The following is a 20781-nucleotide window of genomic DNA, read 5'->3' as shown; positions in this document are numbered from 1 at the left end:
ATCTCTATATAAACAAAGGTGATCACCACCATACAGTCATCACAAAATATAACCTACCAAGTGAGTACCTATCTCATATCTACAGGTCCCACCCACAAGCTTGGGAAAGGCTTATACAGAACATGTACACCAGGGGCAGGAATTTTGGCAGATGTCTTGGAAATCTGCCTACCACAACTAGGAAAGAAAGGGAATCTTGGATATGTGGGGTCATTGCTAAAACTGGTTCAGTTCAGTTCAGTCGCTCAGCCTTGTCCGACTCTTTGCGACCCCATGAATTGCAGCACGCCAGGCCTCCCTGTCCATCACCATCCCCTGGAGTTTACTCAAACTCATGTCCATTGAGTCGGTGGTGCCATCCAGCCATCTCATCCTCTGTCGTCCCCTTCTCCTCCTGCCCCCAATCCCTCCCAGCATCAGAGTCTTTTCCAATGAGTCAACTCTTCGCATGAGGTGGCCAAAGTACTAGAGTTTCAGCTTTAGCATCATTCCTTCCTAAGAGTACCCAGGGCTGATCTCCTTTAGAATGGGCTGGTTAGATCTCCTTGCAGTCCAAGGGACTCTCAAGAGTCTTCTCCAACACCACAGTTCAAAAGCATCAATTCTTCAGCACTCAGCTTTATTCACAGTCCAACTCTCACATCCATACATGACCACTGGAAAAAACCATCAGTTCTGGATAATTGTTAAGGTAGCAAATTTTCTGTTATCAGTATCATATAGCACTGGAACCAGTATGAAAAAGAGTTGTAGAATATTCTTTTTCTAAATATTTCAAAGAATTGCTTAGCCTCTGTTTAGGGATTACTGGGTGTGGCCTTGCTTAAAGATAGATGATTACCTCTTAAGAATGCTGCCTAACCCCATAATTATGTGATTCTGAAATAGAATGTCATCTAGCACCTTAATTTTGGTTTTTTCTATTTTAATCTATGTATAATTTGCTTTAAAGTTCATTGCTTTCTTTCCTAGTTTAGCTCTATAATATTACACAACTGTTTTATAATAGGTGGGATATTATATCAAAATATTTCTGAATTAGATTCTGACTGCTTCTGTCTCTGCTGATGGCTCAAATACATTACCTAATATCACTGAATCTCACATTCTCTACTTCTCAAACAGAGATTATAACAGATATTTCTGAAAGGTTGCGTGAAAATAACTGATGCTACAAAAATAGCTTAAAAGCTGTAAGTAGAAAAAGCTTAAATATTACTATAAAAGCTCACTTTTATTTGGCATGCTTATTCAAAGTACATTTTTAAAAACAAGAATTACCTCTGTTGTTGCTCTTCAGTTGCTAAGTTATGTCCAATTCTTTCTGACCACATGGATTGCAGCACACCAGCTTTCTCTGTCCTCCACTATCTCCCAGAGTTTGCTCAAATTCATGTCTATTAAGTCAGTGATGCTACTAACCATTTCATTCTCTGCTACCCCCTTCTCCCTTTTGCCTTCAATCTTTCCCAGCATCAGGGTCTTTTCCAATAAGTTAGCTCTTCACATCAGGTGGCCAAAGTATCAGAACTTCAGCTTCAGCATCAGTCCTTCCATTGAATATTCAGGGTTGATTTCTTTTAGGATTGACTAAAAGGATTGATCTCCTTGCTGTTCAAGGGACTCTCAGGAAAAACTATGTTGTTTTTCAGTCACTCAGTTGAGTCCGACTCCTTGTGACCCCATGGCCTGCAGCACCCCAGCCTAACCTGTCCATCATCAACTCCCAGAGTTTCCTCAAACTCGTTTCCATCGAGTCGGTAATGCCACCCAACCATCTCATCCTCTGTCGTCCCCTTCTCCTCCCACCCTCAATCTTTCCAGCATCAGGGTCTTCCAACAAGTCAGTTCTTTGCATCAGGTGGCCAAACTACTGGAGCTTCAGCTTCAGCACCAGTCCTTCCAATGAATACTCAAGACTGATTTCCCCTATGAGTGACTGGTTTGATCTCCCTGCAGTCCAAGGGACTCTCAAGAGTCTTCTCCAGGACCACAATTCGAAAGGATCCATTCTTTGGCACTCAGTGTTTGTTATGGTCCAACTCTCAATTCGTACATGACTACTAGAAAAACCAGACCTTTGTAGGCAAAGTGATGTCTCTGCTTTTTAATACACTGTCTAGGTTTGTCATAGATTTCTTTCCAAGGAGCAACCATCATTTAATTTCAGGATCACCTTGCCAGCCCCTTAAGGCTGTCAGCTCTAAACATTTGTGTACTTTTACATTCTTCTATAAGATATATTTGTAAATCATAAACCTGGAAGAAACCTGAGACCTTATCTAGCTTAAGTGAAGTGGGATGAAACGATTTCCAACTAAAACTATTGAGGAAGTGACAGAACCAGGCATAAAACTCAAATGCTATTTTCTTGACTCCATGGTATCCATTCATTCACTGACTTATTCACTAACTGAATAAATATCTTCTGAGTGCTGCTGTGTGACAGGGTTTGTCCTAGGCCGTGATGATACACAATTAATGAGAAAATAATCCTTGCTTTCCAGGAAATTGGTAGGGGAGGATGGTGCAGGGGAAATAAATAAACAAGCAATTCTTTGATAAAAAGTATGTACAGAATACTTTGGGAAAATGTAAAAGGGGACCAGTTCTTGAGTGGGCAAAAAAAAAAAAAGAACTTCCAAGAGGAAGAGACCTGAGCTCTAGAGGACAAACAGAAACTAGTCAGGCCGAGAAACTAGTGTCTGTGGCAGAGTAAACAGCATGCACAGGTGCACTGAGGTATGAGAGCTTAGCTATTCTGTGAAGCTGAAAATGATTCTGTGCGGTCTGAGCTCAGCATATAAAGTAGGAAATGGGAAGAGGTAAGACTGGAGAGAGAAAGCAGAGGCTGGATTATGAAGGATTTGGTGTGCCAGGCTAAGGAATGTAGAGTACACACTAAAAGAAATGGCAGTTCAGTTCAGTCCCTCAGCCATGTGCGACTCTTTGCAACCCCATGGACTGCAGCACGCCAGGCTTCCCTGTCCATCACCAACTCCCGAAGCTTGCTCAAACTCATGTCCATTGAGCTAGTGATGCCATCCTACCATCTCACCCTCTGTTGTCCCCTTCTTCTCCTGCCTTCAATCTTTCCCAGAATGAGGGTCTTTTCCAATGAGTCAGTTCAACCTGATCACGTGGATCCCGGCATTGTCTAACTCGATGAAACTATGAGCCATGCCATGTAGGGCCACCAAGATGGACAGGTCATGGTGATGAGTTCTGACAAAATGTGGTCCGCTGAAGAAGGCAATGGCAAACCACTTTAGTATTATTGCCTTGAGAACCCCATGGATAGTATGAAAAGAAATGGCATGGGCAGTTAAAAATGACAGGGAACAATCTGGGCAAATTTGAATCCTACAATGAATACTCCAACTCTGCTGAAGGAAACAGATTAAAGAGAAGTTAAAAGTGGAGACGGGTAGACCAATCAAAGCTTTGTTGCTTTAATCCAAGGGCTTCACTCTATAGATCTGATTACTGTAACAGAAACCCAAATAATACAGGATTTTAAAAGAGAAAACTTTTTTCCACTCTTAGGGCATAAGCAATCCAGGGCTGGTAGAACAGTTCTAGGACATGGACTGTCAGATGCTGTCCTTATTTGCACATTCTAGGACAATTCACAAATCCCATATATGCCTTATAGTCTAAGACATAGTAAAATGGAGAAAAGGTTATGTTTCCCTTTAAGTTTATGACCTAGAACTTTCACATCACCTCAGTTTATATCCCATTAGCCAGAATGTAGACACATAACGCCTGCCTATCTGCAAGGATAGCTAGGAAATGAAGTTTATATTCTGTGAGGCCATGTGTCCAGTTAAAATACAAAGGTTTATTATCATAAACTAAGGGAAGAAGGAATTTCCTGGGGGACAAGTAGAAGCTTTCTATCATAGTACATAAGAACAAAAGGACCTGATCCCTAAATCCTTCTGTAGATTCAATGCAATTCCAGTCAAAATACCAGTGGTATTCTTCACAGAAATAGAAAAAAACAATCCTAAATTTGTATGAAACCACAGAAGACCCCAAATAACCAACGCAATCATGAGAAAAAAAAGAACAAAGTAGAAATATCACAGTTCTTGACTTTAAACTGTACTGGAAATCTACTGTAATAAAAACAGTATGGCAGTGACACAAAAATAAACGTATAGGCCAATGGAAAAGAGTGAAGAGACCAGGATTAAACCCTTGCTTAATGGTCAACTAATACCCAATGAGGAAAGAAAAGTCTCTTCAATAAATGGTTTTGGGAAAATTGGATATTAGATAAACACATGTAGAACAAGGAAATTGGACCCATATCTTGCACCACTACAAAAATTAACTTCAAATGGATCAAAGTCTTAAACATAAGATCTGATGCTATAAAACTCCTAGAATAAAACCTAGAGAAGTTCCTTGTCTTGGAAATAATTCTTTTGGTTATGATACCAAAAGTACAAACAACAAAAACTGAAGTCAACAAGTTGAGACTACATCAAACTTAAAAGCTTTTATCACAGCAAAAAAACAAAAAACAGTTAACAAGATTAAAAGGAAATCTATAGAATGGGAGAAAAATTTTACAAACTATTTATCAGACAGGAAGTTAATATACAAAATATATAAAGAACTCATACAACTCAATAACAAAAAGATAAGTAGTCAAATTAAGAAATGGGCAGAAGAACTAATTAGACATTTTCCCCAAGTCATCCAAATAGCCAACAGCTAAATGAAAAGTTGCTCAAGATCACTAATCATCAGGGAAGTGCAGATTAAAACCACAATTAGTTACTGCCTCACACTCATTTGAATAGTTATCAAGAAGACAAGAGGTAACAAATTCTGGCAAGGTTGTGGAAAAAAGGGAATTTTATGCAGTTAGTGGAAATGTAATATGGCACAGCCACTGTGGGAAAAACTGTGGCGGTTCCTCAAAAAAATTAGAAAAAGAACTTCCATATAATCTAGCAATTCCACTTCTGGGTATTTATCTGAAGAAAACCAAAAAATGGATTCTAAAAGATATTGAAGCAACCCAAATGGCCATTGGTAAGTGAATGGATAAATAAAATGCCCTACATAAATATAATGGAATATTATTCAACCATAAGAAGAACATCCTGCCATTTGCAACAACATGAATGAAACGAGCACATTATGGTAAGTGAAATAACTCAGAGAGAGAAAGACAAGTACTCTGTGATATCACTTATATATGGAATTTTAATGAGCTAAACTTGTGACAACAGAATAAAAAGGTGGCCACCATGACCAGGAAGACAGGATAGATGCTGTTTAAAGGGTACTAACTTACTACGAGTAGTACATAAGCCCTCGAGTTATAACTCCAGTACAGTGAATATAGATAGCAATATTATAATCATCAAACTTGTTAAGATACTAGAATTTAAGTATTCCAACTACTAAAAAGAAAAGATAATTATGTAATGTGATAAAGGCTCTAAGTGTCACTACAATAGCAACCATACTACAATACAGAAATGTATCAAATTAGCTTGCTTTACCCATGAACAGAACAGCCTGATGGGCTACAGTCCATAGGGTTGCAAAGAGTCAGACACAACTGAATCGACTGAGCAAGCATGTACACACACCTGAAATTCACATGATGTAATAAGTCAAATATATTTCAGTTAGAAAAAGAAAAAAATTAGAAAAGAACCTGAAGTAAGGCAGTAGCAGTGACAGTGAAGGGAAGTGGACAAATCTGAGAGCTAATTAGGGGGCACTGTTGACTCAGCTGTAGATAGGCTATAGAAGGAAAGGGACAGGATAGTGCCGGAAATGACACTCAGGTTTCTGACTTGGGAACCTGGGTGAATGATGTTTACTATAAAAATTAGGGAAGAAATAAAGAGACTCCCAGTTTTGCACAAAGGGAGTTTGAAGTGTATACAGGATTTAGGCAAAAATATTCAGTGGTCAATTTTGGAATCCAAAGTATTTATGTGGAAATTTGGTATAGGAAAGAAGATGTTATTTGTGATCTGAGAGCAGGAAAAATATATCAACCAAGGGAAAGCAGAAAAGGCTGAGAGCAGTAACCAAATTTTTAAAGAGAAAAGTGGTAAAGGGATACTAAAGAGGAGGATAGGAATAAAGGACAAAGAAAATAAGAGGAAAATGAGATGTGGCATCTTAAAAGCCAAATATGGAGAGCTTTTCAAAAGGCACAATAAAAATTACTCATACTCAGCCAGAAAAAAGAACGAAAATTTGCCATTTGCCACAACATGGATGGACCAACCTAGAGGGCATTGTGCTTGGTGAAATAAGTTAGATAAATGCTGTATTTTGTCACTTATGAAAAGTAAAAGTGAAAGTCACTCAGTCATGTCCGACTCTTTGCAACCCCATGGACTATATACAGTCCATGGAATTCTCCAGGCCAAAATACCAGAGTGAGTAGTCATTCCCTTCTCCCGGGGACCTTCCCAACCCAGGGATCAAACCCAGATCTCCCACATTGCAGGCGGATTCTTTACCAGCTGAGCCACAAGGGAAGCCCATGTGGGATCTAAAAATAAAATAAATGGTTAAGTTTAACAACACAGAAAAAGACTCACAGATATAGAGGCCGAACTAGTAGTTACCAGTGGGGAGAAGGAAGCAGGGAGGGACAAGATAGGGGTAGATTAGGAGGTAAAAACTACTATGTATAAAATAAATAAGCTACATAGTCGCCATTTGCAGCACAGGGAATATAGACAATATTTTATACTATGTTAAAATGGATATAATCTATGAAAATGTTAAATCATAATGTTGTACACCAACAATTAAATAATATTGTAAGTCAACTATATTTCAATAAAAAAATAATAAAATTTAAAAATAAACGTTATTCAGGAGCATTATTGGAAGAGTTCCCAAGGAAAATAATGAAAAAGCTGGAGATTTCCAAGAAGATGATTGAGCCATTACTTATTTGAGGCAGGGAATCTAAGTAAAAGCAATAATGGCACCAATTTTAAAGATTTTGGGGAGGATAAAATTAACTAATTCAGAAACTTCGCACATAGTAAGTATTCAATAAGTATTAGCTATCCTTGCTGTTTTTATAATTATTAGAAGCATTATTTTGAAATCCACTTAATAACTATGGGTTTTCTATCTCCTGTTTCATGTCCTTTCATCCTCCTCCCCCTCTCCATTTCTCACCCTGTCCTTACCACAATGAATAATGCCCAGCATGATAAGAACACTGTGAAAAACTTGAACTCTATTAGCAACGCTTTTGGTATGGTCAAGTCAGTGGATCACAGAAATTGACATATAATGAAATCAACTACTACCTATAAAGACTGACTAAGCAGAGTCCACCTATTTTTAGAGCTTTTCTTTGCTGTATTTTTGTTATTTCTGCAGTTAGACATAGCCTTATTGTGTGTCTCTTTACATGTTTTAAAAGACATCACATTTACCAGAGGACTTCATAGCACAGTAAAGGGCATGGGTAATGATGAGACATTCTTGTGCTACCACCTTAGAATTTTTTAAAAATTTCATTAAAGTTCAGTTTCCTTATTTGTAAAATTGGAATTATAATAACACGAGAGATAGTAACATCAAAGCCTTTTATGAGTGCTTTTGCCTTTTGGAATTCACTGTTCCATTTGAAATATTTCAAACTTCTAAAGGAAAAAAAATCACAAATTCTCTTGAGGTAGAATAAATATAAAGAATAACAATTCCCTTTTCCCAAATGTAGACATAACTCTTAACATTCCATAAGTAATGTTATATTTCATTGTGCAAATGGTGCAACTAATCCTCTATGTTCTTTCTATATCTGGAAGGGGATGGATAGGAGTCAGGGTGGAGGGGCTTGTGAAATCTTAGCTTCTGAATGGCTCAGTACCCAAGTTTTTTCTTTATTAAAAAAAATAATTTGTACCAATGCAATTTCTCCTGTTAGAACTTTTGTGATAAAGAACAGAATGACTCTAGTGAATAGGATGAGTTAGAGAGAAGATCACCGTAGGCAGGGATGGGTAAAACTGAAAACTGAGAATAAATAGAGTTAGCCAGAAGAGATGGGCTTCCCTGATAGCTCAGTTGGTAAAGAATCTGCCTGCAATGCAGGAGACCCTGGTTCAATTCCTGGGTCAGGAAAACCCACTGGATAAGGGATAGGCTGCTCACCCCAGTATTCTTGGGATTCCTTTGTGGCTTAGCTGGTAAAGAATCCACGGGAAACATGGGAGACCTGGGTTTGATCCTTGGGTTGGGAAAATATCCTGGAAATGGAAAAGGCTACCCACTCCAGTATTCTGACTTGGAGAATTCCATGAACTGTATAGTCCATGGGGTTGCAAAGAGTCAGACAAGACTGAGCAACTATCATTAATTCAGCTTGAAGAAATTAGATGATGAGGCTAATAGAAAAGAGGCTGAGTGGAGCAGTAGCTAGAGATAGCTTCCTGATACACTGTTTGAACCTGCATTGTCCAGTATAGTAGCCACCAGTCCTAAATGACATTAAGCATGTGAAATGTGACTAGTCTAAATGGAGATGTGCTATATGGCAACCCACTCTAGTACTCTTGACTTCACTTTCACTTTTCACTTTCATGCATTGGAGAAGGAAATGGCAACCCACTCCAGTGTTCTTGCCTGGAGAATCCCAGGGATGGGGGAGCCTGGTGGGCTGCCATCTATGGGGTCGCACAGAGTCGAAACGACTGAAGTGACTTAGCAGCGGCAGCATACATGTAAAATTACACTGGATTTCAAAGGTTTAGTATGAATAAAAGATTTTAAATTTTGTCATTAGTAATTTTTATGTAGATTACATGTTGAAGTGATATGTTCAATATATGGGACTAAATAATATATATTGAGTTCAGTCGGACTCAGTAGTGTCCGACTCAGTAATGTCCGACTCTTTAGCGACCCCATGGACTGCAGCATGCCAGGCCTCCCTGTCCATCAGTCCCAGAGTTTACTCAAACTCCTGTTCATTGAGTCAGTGATGCTATCCAACCATCTCATCCTCTGTTGTTCCCTTCTCCTCTAACCTTAAATCTTTCCCAGCATCAGGGTCTTTTCAAATGAGTCAGCTCTTCACATCAGGTGGCCAAAGTATTAGAGTTTCAGCTTCAACAGCAGTCCTTCCAATGAATATTCAGGACTGATTTCCTTTAGGATGAACTCCTAAAGAAGTTGGATCTCCTTGCAGTCCAAGGGACTTTCAAGAGTCTTCTCCAACACCACAGTTCAAAAGCATCAATTCTTTGGCACTCAGCTTTCTTCACAGTCCAACCCTCACACCCATACACGACTACTGGAAAAACCATAGCCTTGACTAGACGGACCTTTGTGGGCAAAGTAATGTCTTTACTTTTTAATATGCTGTCTAGGTTGGTCATAACTTTTCTTCCAAGGAGTAAGTGTCTTTTATTTCATGGCTGCAGTCATCATCTGCAGTGATTTTGGAGCCCCCAAATATAAAGTCTGCCACTGTTTCCACTGTTTCTCCATCTACTTGCCATTAAGTAATGGGACCCGATGCCATAATCTTTGTTTCCTGAATGTTGAGCTTTAAGCCAACTTTTTCACTTTCCTCTTTCACTTTCATCAAGAGGCTCTTTAGTTCTTCTTCACTTTCTGCCATAAGGGTGGTGTCATCTGCATATCTGAGGTTATTGATATTTCTCCCAGCAATCTTGATTTCAGCTTGTGCTTCATCCAGCCCAGCATTTCTTATGTTGTACTCTGCATATAGGTTAAATAAGCAGAGTGACAATATACAGCCTTGACATACTCCTTTTCCTATTTGTAACCAGTCTGTTGTTCCATGTCCAGTTCTAACTGTTGCTTCCTGACCTGCATACAGATTTCTCAAGAGGCAGGTCAGGTGGTCTGGTATTCCCATCTCTCGAAGAATTTTCCACAGTTTACTGTGATCCACACAGTCAAATGCTTTGGCATAGTCAATAAAGCAGAAATAGATGTTTTCTGGAACTCTCTTGCTTTTTCGATGATCCAGCGGATGTTGGCAATTTGATCTCTGGTTATTCTGCTTTTTCTAAATCTAACTTGAACATCTGGAAGGTCATGGTTCATGTACTGTTGAAGCCTGGTTTGGAGAATTTTGAGAATTACTTTACTAGCGTGTGAGATGAGTGAATTGTGTGGTAGTTTGAGCATTCTTTGGCATTGCCTTTCTTTGGGATTGGAATGAAAACTGACCTTTTCCAGTCCTGTGGCCACTGCTGAGTTTTCCACATTTGCTGGCATATTCAGTGCAGCACTTTCACAGCATCAGCTTTTAGGATTTGCAATAGCTCAACTGGAATTCCAACAGTCCACTAGCTTTGTTCGTAGTGATACTTCCTAAGGCCCACTTGACATCACATTCCAGAAGTCTGGCTCTGGGTGACTGATCATGCCATCGTGATTATCCGGGTCATGAAGATCTTATATGTATAATTCTTCTGTGTATTCTTGCCACCTCTTCTTAATATCTTCTGCTTCTCTTAGGTCTGTACCATTTCTGCCCTTTATTGAGCCCATCTTTGCATGAAATATTCCCTTGGTATCTCTAATTTTCTTGAAGAGATCTCTAGTCTTTCCCATTCTGTTGTTTTCCTCTATTTCTTTGCACTGATCACTGAGTAAGGCTTTCTTATCTCTCCTTGCTATTCTTTGGAACTCTGCATTCAGATGGGTATATCTTTCCTTTTCTCCTTTGCTTTTCACTTCTCTTCTTTTCACAGCTATTTGTAAGGCCTCCTCAGACAGCCATTTTCCTTTTTTGCATTTCTTTTTCTTGGGGACGGTCTTGCTCCCTGTCTCCTGTACAACGTTACGAACCTCCATCCATACTTCATCAGGGACTCTATCAGATCTAATCCCTTAAATCTATTTCTCGCTTCTACTGTATAATTGTTAGGGATTTGATTTAGGTCATACCTGAAATGTCTAGTTGGTTTTCCCTACTTTCTTCTATTTAAGTCTGAATTTGCCAATAAGGAGTTCATGATCTGAGCCATAGTCAGCTCCTGGTCTTGTTTTTGCTGATTGTATAGTTTCTCCACCTTTGGCTGCAAAGAATGTAATCAATCTGATTTTGGTGTTGACCATCTAGTGATGTCCATGTGTAGAATCTTCTCTTGTGTTGTTGGAAGAGGGTGTTTGCTATGACCAGTGTGTTCTCTTGGCAGAATTCTATTAGCTTTTGCCCTGCTTCATTCTGTACTCCAAGGCCAAATTTGCCTATTACTCCAGGTGTTTCTTGACTTCCTATTTTTGCATTCTAGTCCCCTATAATGAAAAGGATATCTTTTTTGGGTGTTAATTCTAGAAGGTCTTGTAGGTCTTCATAGAACCGTTCAACTTCAGCTTCTTCAGCATTACTGGTCGGGGCATAGACTTGAATTACTGTGATATTGGATGGTTTGCCTTGGAAACAAACTGAGATCATTCTGTTGTTTTTGAGACGGCATCCAAGTACTGCATTTCAGACTCTTTTGTTGGCTATGATGGCTACTCCATTTCTTCTAAGGGATTCTTGCCCACAGTAGTAGATCTAATGGTCTGCATTAAATTCACCCATTCAAGTCCATTTTAGTTCTCTGATTCCTAAAATGTCGATCTTCACTCTTGCCATTTCCTGTTTGATCACTTCCAATTTGCCTTGATTCATGGACCTAGCCTTCCAGGATCCTATGCAATATTGCTGTTTACAGCATTGGACCAGTCACATCCACAGCTGAGTGTTGTTTTTGCTTTGGCTCCATCTCTTCATTCTTTCTGGAGTTATTTCTCCACTGATCTCCAGTAGCATATGGGGCACCTACTGACCTGGGGAGTTCATCTTTCAGTGTCCTATCTTTTTGCCTTTTCATACCGTTCATGGGGTTCTCAAGGCAAGCATACTGAAGTGGTTTGCCATTCTCTTCCCCAGTGCACCACATTTTGTCAGAATTCTCCACCATGACCTGTCTGTCTTGGGCGGCCATACATGGCATTGCTCATAGTTCATTGAGTTAGACAAGGCTGTGGTCATGTGATTAGGTTGGCTAGTTTTCTGTGATGGTAGTTTTCAGTCTCTCTGCCCTCTGATGGAGAAGGATAAGAGGCTTATGAAAGCTTCCTGATGGGATAGACTGACTGAGGGGGAAACTGGGTCTTGTTCTGATGGGCAGGGCCATGCTCAATAAATCTTTAATCCAATTTTCTGTTGATGGATGGAGCTGTGTTCCCTCCCTTTTATTTACCTGGGGCCAAACTATGGTGGAGGCAAAGAAAATAATGGTTCAGTCTAGTTCAGTTGCTCAGTCCTGTCTAACTCTTTGAGACCCCATGGACTGCAGCACACCAGGCCTCCTTGTCTATCACCAACTCCCAGAGTTTACTCAAACTCATGTCCATTGTGTCAGTGATGCCATCCAACCGTCTCATCCTCTGTTGTCCCCTTCTCCCCTTGCCTTCAACCTTTCCCAGCATCCAGGTATTTTCAGCTCTTCACATCAGGTGGCCAAAGTATTGGGGTTTCAGCTTCAACATCAGTCCTTCCAATGAATATTCAGGAATGATTTTGTTCATGATGGACTGGTTGGATTCCCTTGCAATCCAAAGGACTCTCAAGAGTCTTTTCCAACACCTCAGTTCAAAAGCATCAATTCTTCGGCACTCAGCTTTCTTTATAGTTCAACTCTCACATCCATACATGACTACTGGAAAAACCATAGCTTTGACTAGATGAAACTTTGTTGGCAAAGTAACATCTCTACTTTTTAATATGCTGTCTAGGTTGGTCATAACTTTTCTTCCAAGGAGTAAGTGTCTTTTTATTTCATGGCTGCAGTCACCATCTGCAGTGATTTTGGAGCCCCCCAAAATAAAGTCTGCCACTGTTTCCACTGTTTCTCCATCTACTTGCCATGAAGTGATGGGACCGGATGCCATGATCTTTGTTTACTGAATGTTCAGTTTCAAGCCAACCTTTTCACTCTCCTCTTTCACTTTCATCAAGAGGCTCTTTAGTTCTTCTTCACTTTCTGCCATAACGATGGTGTCATCTCCATATCTGAGGTTATTGATATTTCTCTCAGCAATCTTGATTCCAGCTTGTGCTTCTTCCAGCCCAGCGTTTCTCATGATGTACCCTGCATATAAGTTAAATAAGCAGGATGACAATATACAGCCTTGATGTACTCCTTTTCCTATTTGGAACCAGTCTGTTGAAAAAGATCCCATGCACGTACTACTACAGTCCGTGCCCTCAACCTTGCAGCAGGCCACTACTGACCCATGCCTTAGCGGGAGACTCCCAGACACCCACAGGCAAGTCCTGGACAGTCTCCTATGGGGTCACAGTTCCTTTCTCCTGGTTCCTGGTCCACAAGGTTCTGTTGCGCCCTCCAAGAGTATTTTCCAGTCCTTTGTAAGTTCTGGCAACCTTCTCCAAGAGGACTTATGCCATACTCACACCCAGAGCCCCTGTCCCGGCAGCAGACCACTGCAGACCTGTATCTCCAGAGGAGATGCTCAAACACAGTTCTGTCTGAGTCTCTGTGGGGTCCCTGGGTCCTGGTGTGCACAAGGTTTCTTTAAGCCCTCTAAGCATCTCTGGCGGGAATGGGGTTTGATTCTAAAGGTGAATTCATACCTCCTACCTTCTTACTGGGGCTTCTCCTTTGTCCTTGGGCGTGGGATATCTCCTCACAGCCACTCCAGTGCCTACCATCTTACTGGGGTTTCTCTGACCTTGGACTTGGGGTATCTCCACACAGCAGGTCCAGCGAAGTGCAGGAGCTGCTCCTGACCTTGGACGTGGGGTATCGTCTCACGGTGGCTGCTCTTATAAAATAATCTTATAATACTCACGCTGCCTGAACCTCTGCCTCCACCACAACCGAAGGCGCCGCAGCCGCAATAATCCAAGCAGTTTTCCACTCAGTTGCCTCAGCCGCCGGCGAGAGCTTCGGCGGACTCTGCGGCCAGCCAAGCATAGACGTCAAATAATATATATTAAGAAAGTTAATTTCAGGTGTCTGTTTTTTCTTATTTATATAGCTAATAGACTATTCTATTTTAAATTACATATGTGATTCACATTTGTGGCTTTCACTGTGTTTATACTGAACAGCATTGGTTTGAGCAGTAGGATCCAGCCATGCATAAATTACATTAACTCTGGATTAACACGTCAGTACATTCTTATTTTTGCTTAAGCCGTTTTGAGTTGAGTTTCTGACCCTTGTCACTAAGTGATTCTAATTAGCGTATTTACTGAAAAAAAAAAAAAAAAGTTCATCAAATAAGTTGTTTACCATACTGGGAAACTGGAGAAGATGCTAGAGACATAGCAGTCTAAAAACCTGATTTCCTGGGAATTCAATAATAGAGCATTTTGTTCAGGCAGTATTGCTTAAAAGTAGGGGGGAAAAATCACCTAATTTCATTATGCCAAGAATCAATCTAGTTATTAAAGTATCCCTGGTTGTTTAGGTTGACCAGATACAAATTTTTAGTCATTTATATTTGATGTATTTTTAAGGCTTACATTGTGGGTGAGCATTCCAGTCCAAAAGAACTCTCTCTCTGCTTAGGTTGGTTCTTCATATGAACCCTCTATAGACAAAGGCTTATGCATGGAGCTCTTACAATCTACAAAAACGTCATTAGCAAAAAATTGTTTTAGTTTTCATTCTTTATTTCAAGTTTTACTTGTGTTGTTGCTGATGGGTAGATTTTTGTTTTAGAATGATATAAACTACAAAAGCACTAACAGACACAATGAAGAGTTTTACCTGCTTTACAGATAAAAAAAATCTGTTTGTAGAGAAAATATTCTAGACATAAACTTCTAGACAGCAAAGAAAGTACAAAGAGAGTATCCTCATAACAAATAGCATAATCTAAATTAAATCAATTTACATTATTTTCCAGTAGAGTTATAGGTCACAAATTCATGTAGTTTTTAATTTATTTGAGCTAAACAAGAAAATCTCTAAACCCAGTGAACCTTGGAAAACATGCATCAGAACTATAATAGAAACATAGCTGGGTTCTTTTCATAAATCTGTTATCCAGCCACAAAACATTCCACACCTTTGCCAGTGATGAATTGAAATCAGCAGAGATGGACTAAGATGATAAAATTGTGTTCAGGAAGATGCCTATGAGGGGGAAAAAACAGATATCTTATGTTGACTCACAGATAATCCCATACATGGAACATTAACTTTAAGAATGAGGGGATACAAAATGTCTACAAAAGTAGGATTTTTTATTTGTTTTTTGCCAGCATATCTCTCATCATGCTTGACTTCAAAGAAGACCTTAGGGCTAAGTAAGTTTTCCTCTATGATAACCAAAAGAGATTAATAAACTGAAAGTAATCACTTTCACACCAATTGTCCTCATTATTATATCCCTGAATTTCAAGGAATTTATTGAGTGAACAAATTATTTTAAAATATGCAGTGTTTCATGTGAGAAGTGTATTTTTAATCTAAGTGATAAAGATGTTTTAAATTAAAAGTTTAAAATATTTTAAAATTAAATTTAATGTTATCACTTTACAGAGAGTCATTTTCATGAAAGCAGAAATACTTTTTTAACTCTCCCAATGCTTGATACCCCAAATCACTAGCTACTGCTGCTGCTATTACCAGTTACTTTTATTAAATCCCAGGGATTGTACTTGATATTTTACATAAGGTTTGTTTGTTTGTTTATTTTGCTGATTTTTTATTTTTGCTGCACCATAAAGCTTGCAGGAGCTCAGTTCCCTGACCAGAGTTTGAATCTGGGCCAAGGCACTGAAAACTGGGAATCCTAACCAATAGGCCACCAGGGAACTCCCTATATAAGTTATCTTTCATCTTTGCAACATTACAGGCCACATTATCACCATATTATCATGTTTAGCACTAAAAAAGAAATGTGATTCTCTGAGGCTAGGTGGCATAACCAAGACCCCATAGCCAGGACTCAAAACCCAGATCTAATGTCAGACTTTGGGCTCTTTCCACTGTTTTAAGTTTTTCTTTACTTAATTGTTGGGACAAACTTTATTGAATTTGAAGGGCTAATAACTGGCCCTTTTTCCTCACTTGATTTCTGAATCAATGGGAAAATAAGTCATGAGTAATTCGTGTGGGAGCCAGAAGAAATCACCTTCGTTACAAATGAAGGTTACATTGGAGGGTTGATGTCTGAGCAAGTGGGCTTCTTAATACTGTTGCTGTCCAATTGCTAAGTCATGTCTGATCTTTGTGACCCCATGGACTGCAGCATGCCAGGGTCCTCTGTCTTTCACTATCTCTGGGAGTTTGCTCAAATGCATGTCGGTGATACTATTTAACCAAATCATCCTCCTAATATTGAGTCTAGCATTATTCAGACATATGTCCTTAGTTGCAGGCAGTGCTGAAACTGGGCAGACCCCTCCATTAGCCCCAGCATGGGCAGTGCCTGTTCCCAGGAAAGGAGCAGAGAGATAAACAGGTACTCTCTCTCTCTCTCTTTAACTGTGTCCCAAGAAGAAGCTGAGCTGTTCATGCTCCACTTCTCTTTTCAAATAACACCCCCAAGGTGGAGTGAGTGCAGGGTTCGCAGAAGATCACAAGCTCTACTCATATACATGCTAATGGGATCCTGTCAAATGGATAAAAACATCAGAAGCAGGGAAATGTATCTTCAATAACACTAATAGCATACTCACAGGTTAAATACATCTATTTGTCTACCTAGAAGGTCCCAATTGATTGATTTATAGCTCTTTCTAATAATCTTGATAAAAATTTATTTTTACCGTTGCCTTATAAAGTACAAGAAATTACCTTGCCTATACTCAGAGTTTTAATAGTATCATCACTTTATCATTACAAAGCAATTATTCTAAGCACCTACCTGTATGTAACCTTGGGATAGATACTTTAATCTGCCAATTTACCACTGCTATGATTTCAACAGAGGACATTTATTTTAATAGATTATGAAACATGAGAGTAAAGATGAGCTCAATGCTAATGAAAGCTCCCAAAGGCCTTTATCTATCTTACTCAGCACTGCTCCCAAGCTTAGTGCATGGCACATAAAGGGTCTCAATAAATATTTATTGAGTATATGAACATACTTTCTAAAAAATCCTACATTTATTTAGACGATCCATATTCAACTTAGTATTTATTGTTGTTGTTTAGTTGCTGGAAGTCATGTCTGACACTTTTGCTACTTCATAAACTGTAGCCCGCCAGGCTTCTCTGTCCTTGGGATTTCCCAGGCAATAATACTGGAATGATCTGCATTTCCTGCTCCAAGGAATCTTTCTGACCCAGGGAGCGAGCCCGCATCTCCTGCTTTGGCAAGTGGACTCTTTACCACTGAGCCACCAGGGGGGCCCAATGCATTTACAGGAGAGCTTTAATATTTGCAAAGAAATATGTTCTGGGAGACTTTTCAAATGGGAAAATTCTCAGTACTGTATGAACATATAAGCGAGAGAGGAAAGGCAAGAATAGAAGAGACAGTTAAAAGAAAAAGTGCAATGCTCCTTTTCCAAATGGATATTCGCACGTATTCTTCTCTCCCCAGCATTTTTTCCACTCCTCACTCTGACTCTCCCTTGCTCTTTCGTTTCTTTATACTCTTCTCCTTCCTATCTTTCTCTTCCTCTTCTTCACAAAAAGAGGGGCAGGTTTTATGCAGAAAAGAGGCATATCAATGAGAGCCCTATCTGCATTAGAGGAATCAGGGATTTCTCTGGAATGGGGAACTTGAGCAAATTGGAGAAGACTAAAGTCTGCAGCTTTCTAAATCAATCATGATACCAGTATTTCTTGCTCAGTATAGATAAGGAATTTTTAGGTCCATAATGGCTTATTTAACTTATATGCAGAGTACATCATGAGAAACACTGGGCTGGAAGGAGCACAAACTGGAATCAAGATTGCCAGGAGAAATATCAATAACTTCAGATATGCAGATGATACCACCCTTAAGGCAGAAAGTGAAGAGGAACTAAAAAGCCTCTTGATGAAAGTGAAAGAGGATAGTAAAAAAGTTGGCTTAAAGCTCAACATTCAGAAAACAAAGATCAAAAAAAAAAAAGAAAACAAAGATCATGGCACCTGGTCCCATCACTTCATGGGAAATAGATGGAGAAACAGTGGAAACAGGTTCAGACTTTATTTTTGGGGCTCCGAAATCACTGCAGATGGTGGTTGCAGCCATGAAATTAAAAGACGCTTACTCCTTGGAAGCAAAGTTATGACCAACCTAGAGAGCATATTCAAAAGCAGAGACATTACTTTGCCAACAAAGGTCCGTCCAGTCAAGGCTATGGTTTTTCCAGTGGTCATGTATGGATGTGAGAGTTGGACTGTGAAGAAAGCTGAGTGCCGAAGAATTGATGCTTTTGAAGTGTGGTGTTGGAGAAGACTCTTGAGAGTCCCTTGGACTGCAAGGAGATCCAACCAGTCCATTCTAAAGGAGATCAGTCCTGGGTGTTTTTTGGAAGGACTGCTGTTGAAGCTGAAACTCCAATACTTTGGCCACCTCATGAGAAAAGTTGACTCATTGGAAAAGTCCCTGATGCTGGGAGGGATTGGGGGCAGGAGGAGAAGGGGACAGCAGAGGATGAGATGGCTGGATGGCATCATGGACTCAATGGACATGAGTTTGGGTAAACTCTGGGAGTTGGTGATGGACAGCAAGGCCTGGCGTGCTGTGATTCATGGGGTCGCAAAGAGTCAGACACGACTGAGCGACTGAACTGAACTGAACGGCTCTGATCAAGACTACAGGCCAAACTCAAAGTAAGTATAGTTTGCTGATTCTCATTTACTTTCATATCTGCTTCTTCATCTCTTCTCCTTCAAGAATCTATGCTATTCCTCTGACCGAAGCCCCCCCATCCTTTTTCTGGTTTGTCTTCTCTATAGAACCATGTTAAGCATACATCTATCTTCCTTCCTACTTCTATTACTCCATGGCATTAGATAGAATTGTAGGAGTGTATTCTAGCTAGTTTCAGCAGAAAAGAAATTTATTAAAGGACATTAAGTAACTCACAGAATCTCATGAAAGATGGGAGAACCAGGCCTGGAAGAATAGCATCCAACTCATATGGCAGAACCCTACCAGAGAAACCCCACAGCCGCTACCACTGACTCTAATCTGGGACAAGGACCTTTCTAGTAGAATCTCTGCTACCGTTCCTTGGGAATCTTAACACTCCTGCCTCACTCTTGCTAGACTGGATACTACCTGCTTTCTTACCTCTCTAGCTTCCCTTTCAAGTGTGTTAGTTGCTCAGCCAGTCTACTCTATCTATGGAATTCTCCAGGCAAGACTACAGGAGTGGGTAGCCATTCCCTTCTCTAGGGGATCTTCCTGACCCAGGGGTCAAACCTCAGTCTCTGGCACTGCAGGAGGATTCTTTATCATCTGAGCCAAAAGGGAAACCCAAAGAACTCTGGCACAAATGTATCTGATTGGAGGAGCCTAACTTCAAGGAAGGCTGAGGAAGTGAGATTTAGCTTCCATTTAATAGGGTAAAGAAATCGCCAAATACAAGAGTATTCAGAGGTTCTGGGCCGCCAATAAGAATGATAAACATGCAGTACTCTGCTCCAGTTAACTTCTCAACCCTTACCAATCTGAGCCAGGTACAGTATTCAGCAGCTTGAAGTTATTCACACAAAAGTATGGATAACTGTTGGTTTCCAACTTTAAGAGTTGGCAATTTAAAACTTACCTTACTAACTCATATAAACCCTCAGCTGTTAAACTACCTGTATGAAAAAATACTTAAAAAAAAGAAAACTTCCAGAGTTCCTTTTATTTCTTCATTCAATTCACATTTTACTGAGCTTACAATGTACCATATAGTAGGCTAAGTTGAGGAGACCTGGTCCATGCCTGTAGAATTTGATAATCTCATTGGGGATAGAGAAAATCTAATACATAGAAAGCAATGCAGTAAATGAAGAAGTATGATTTAATGACTATTTTATTACATATATATGCATATATAAAGCATGCCTAAAATGTATATCCCTTTAAGTGTGTATATGTAGAAGTGTGTATGCGTTGTTCAGTCACTAAGTCATGTCCGACTTTTTGCGACCCCCATGGACTGTGGCATGCCAGGCCTCCCTGTCCTTCACTGTTTCCTGGAGTTTGCCCAAGTTCCTGTCCATTGAAGCGGTGATGCCATCCAACCATCTCATCCTCTGTCACCCTCTTCTCCTTCATACACATATTAGTATTCATATATGTATATATACACATATGGGCTTTCTGGGTGGCTCAGCAGTAAAGAATCCACCAGTGCTGCAGAACACGCAGAAGACACTGGGGCTTCCACCCCCTGGGTCAGGAAGATCCCCTGGAGGAGGGAATGGCAACCCAATCCAGTATTCTTGCCTTGAAAAATCCCATGGACAGAGGAGTCTGGCAGGCTACAAGCCCATAGAGTCACATAGAGTTGGACGCAACTGAAGGGACTGAGCACACACATACACATACGTAATATTTCTATATTGTGTATATGTATGTCTGTGTGCATATGCAGATGTGTATACTATGTAGTATTCCCATATATTTTAAGGCAGTCTGGGAAAGTTCCTTGGAGGGCAACTTAATCAGACATAAAAATGAAATAATTTCATAGTAAAGATGGGCAGGGTATATGTATTTGAGGAAGACTTTTGCAATTTGATTTTACTAGAGGAAAAACTAGCAGGAAAAAAAAGAGGTGAAAGATGAAATGGCAGAGACATAGGTAGGAGAAAG

At 39.9% G+C, this 20781-nt stretch overlaps 1 protein-coding gene across 1 annotated transcript in view; it reads right to left on the bottom strand.

Moving 5' to 3' along the window:
- DOCK7 (dedicator of cytokinesis 7) overlaps nt 1–13985 on the bottom strand; it is a 215462-nt gene extending 201477 nt beyond the window's left edge. The window contains exon 1 of the mRNA XM_068961268.1: nt 13861–13985. Within this exon, the coding sequence (XP_068817369.1) occupies nt 13861–13985 (125 nt within the window). The remainder of the gene's footprint in view (nt 1–13860) is intronic.
- Nucleotides 13986–20781: the final 6796 nt, after the last annotated feature.

This window comes from Capricornis sumatraensis, chromosome 2 (assembly GCF_032405125.1).
Source record: "Capricornis sumatraensis isolate serow.1 chromosome 2, serow.2, whole genome shotgun sequence".
NCBI classification, from domain to species: Eukaryota; Metazoa; Chordata; class Mammalia; order Artiodactyla; family Bovidae; genus Capricornis; species Capricornis sumatraensis.
The sequence above is the reverse complement of the archived record's forward strand: the minus strand, read 5'-3'. Positions and strand labels throughout refer to the sequence as shown.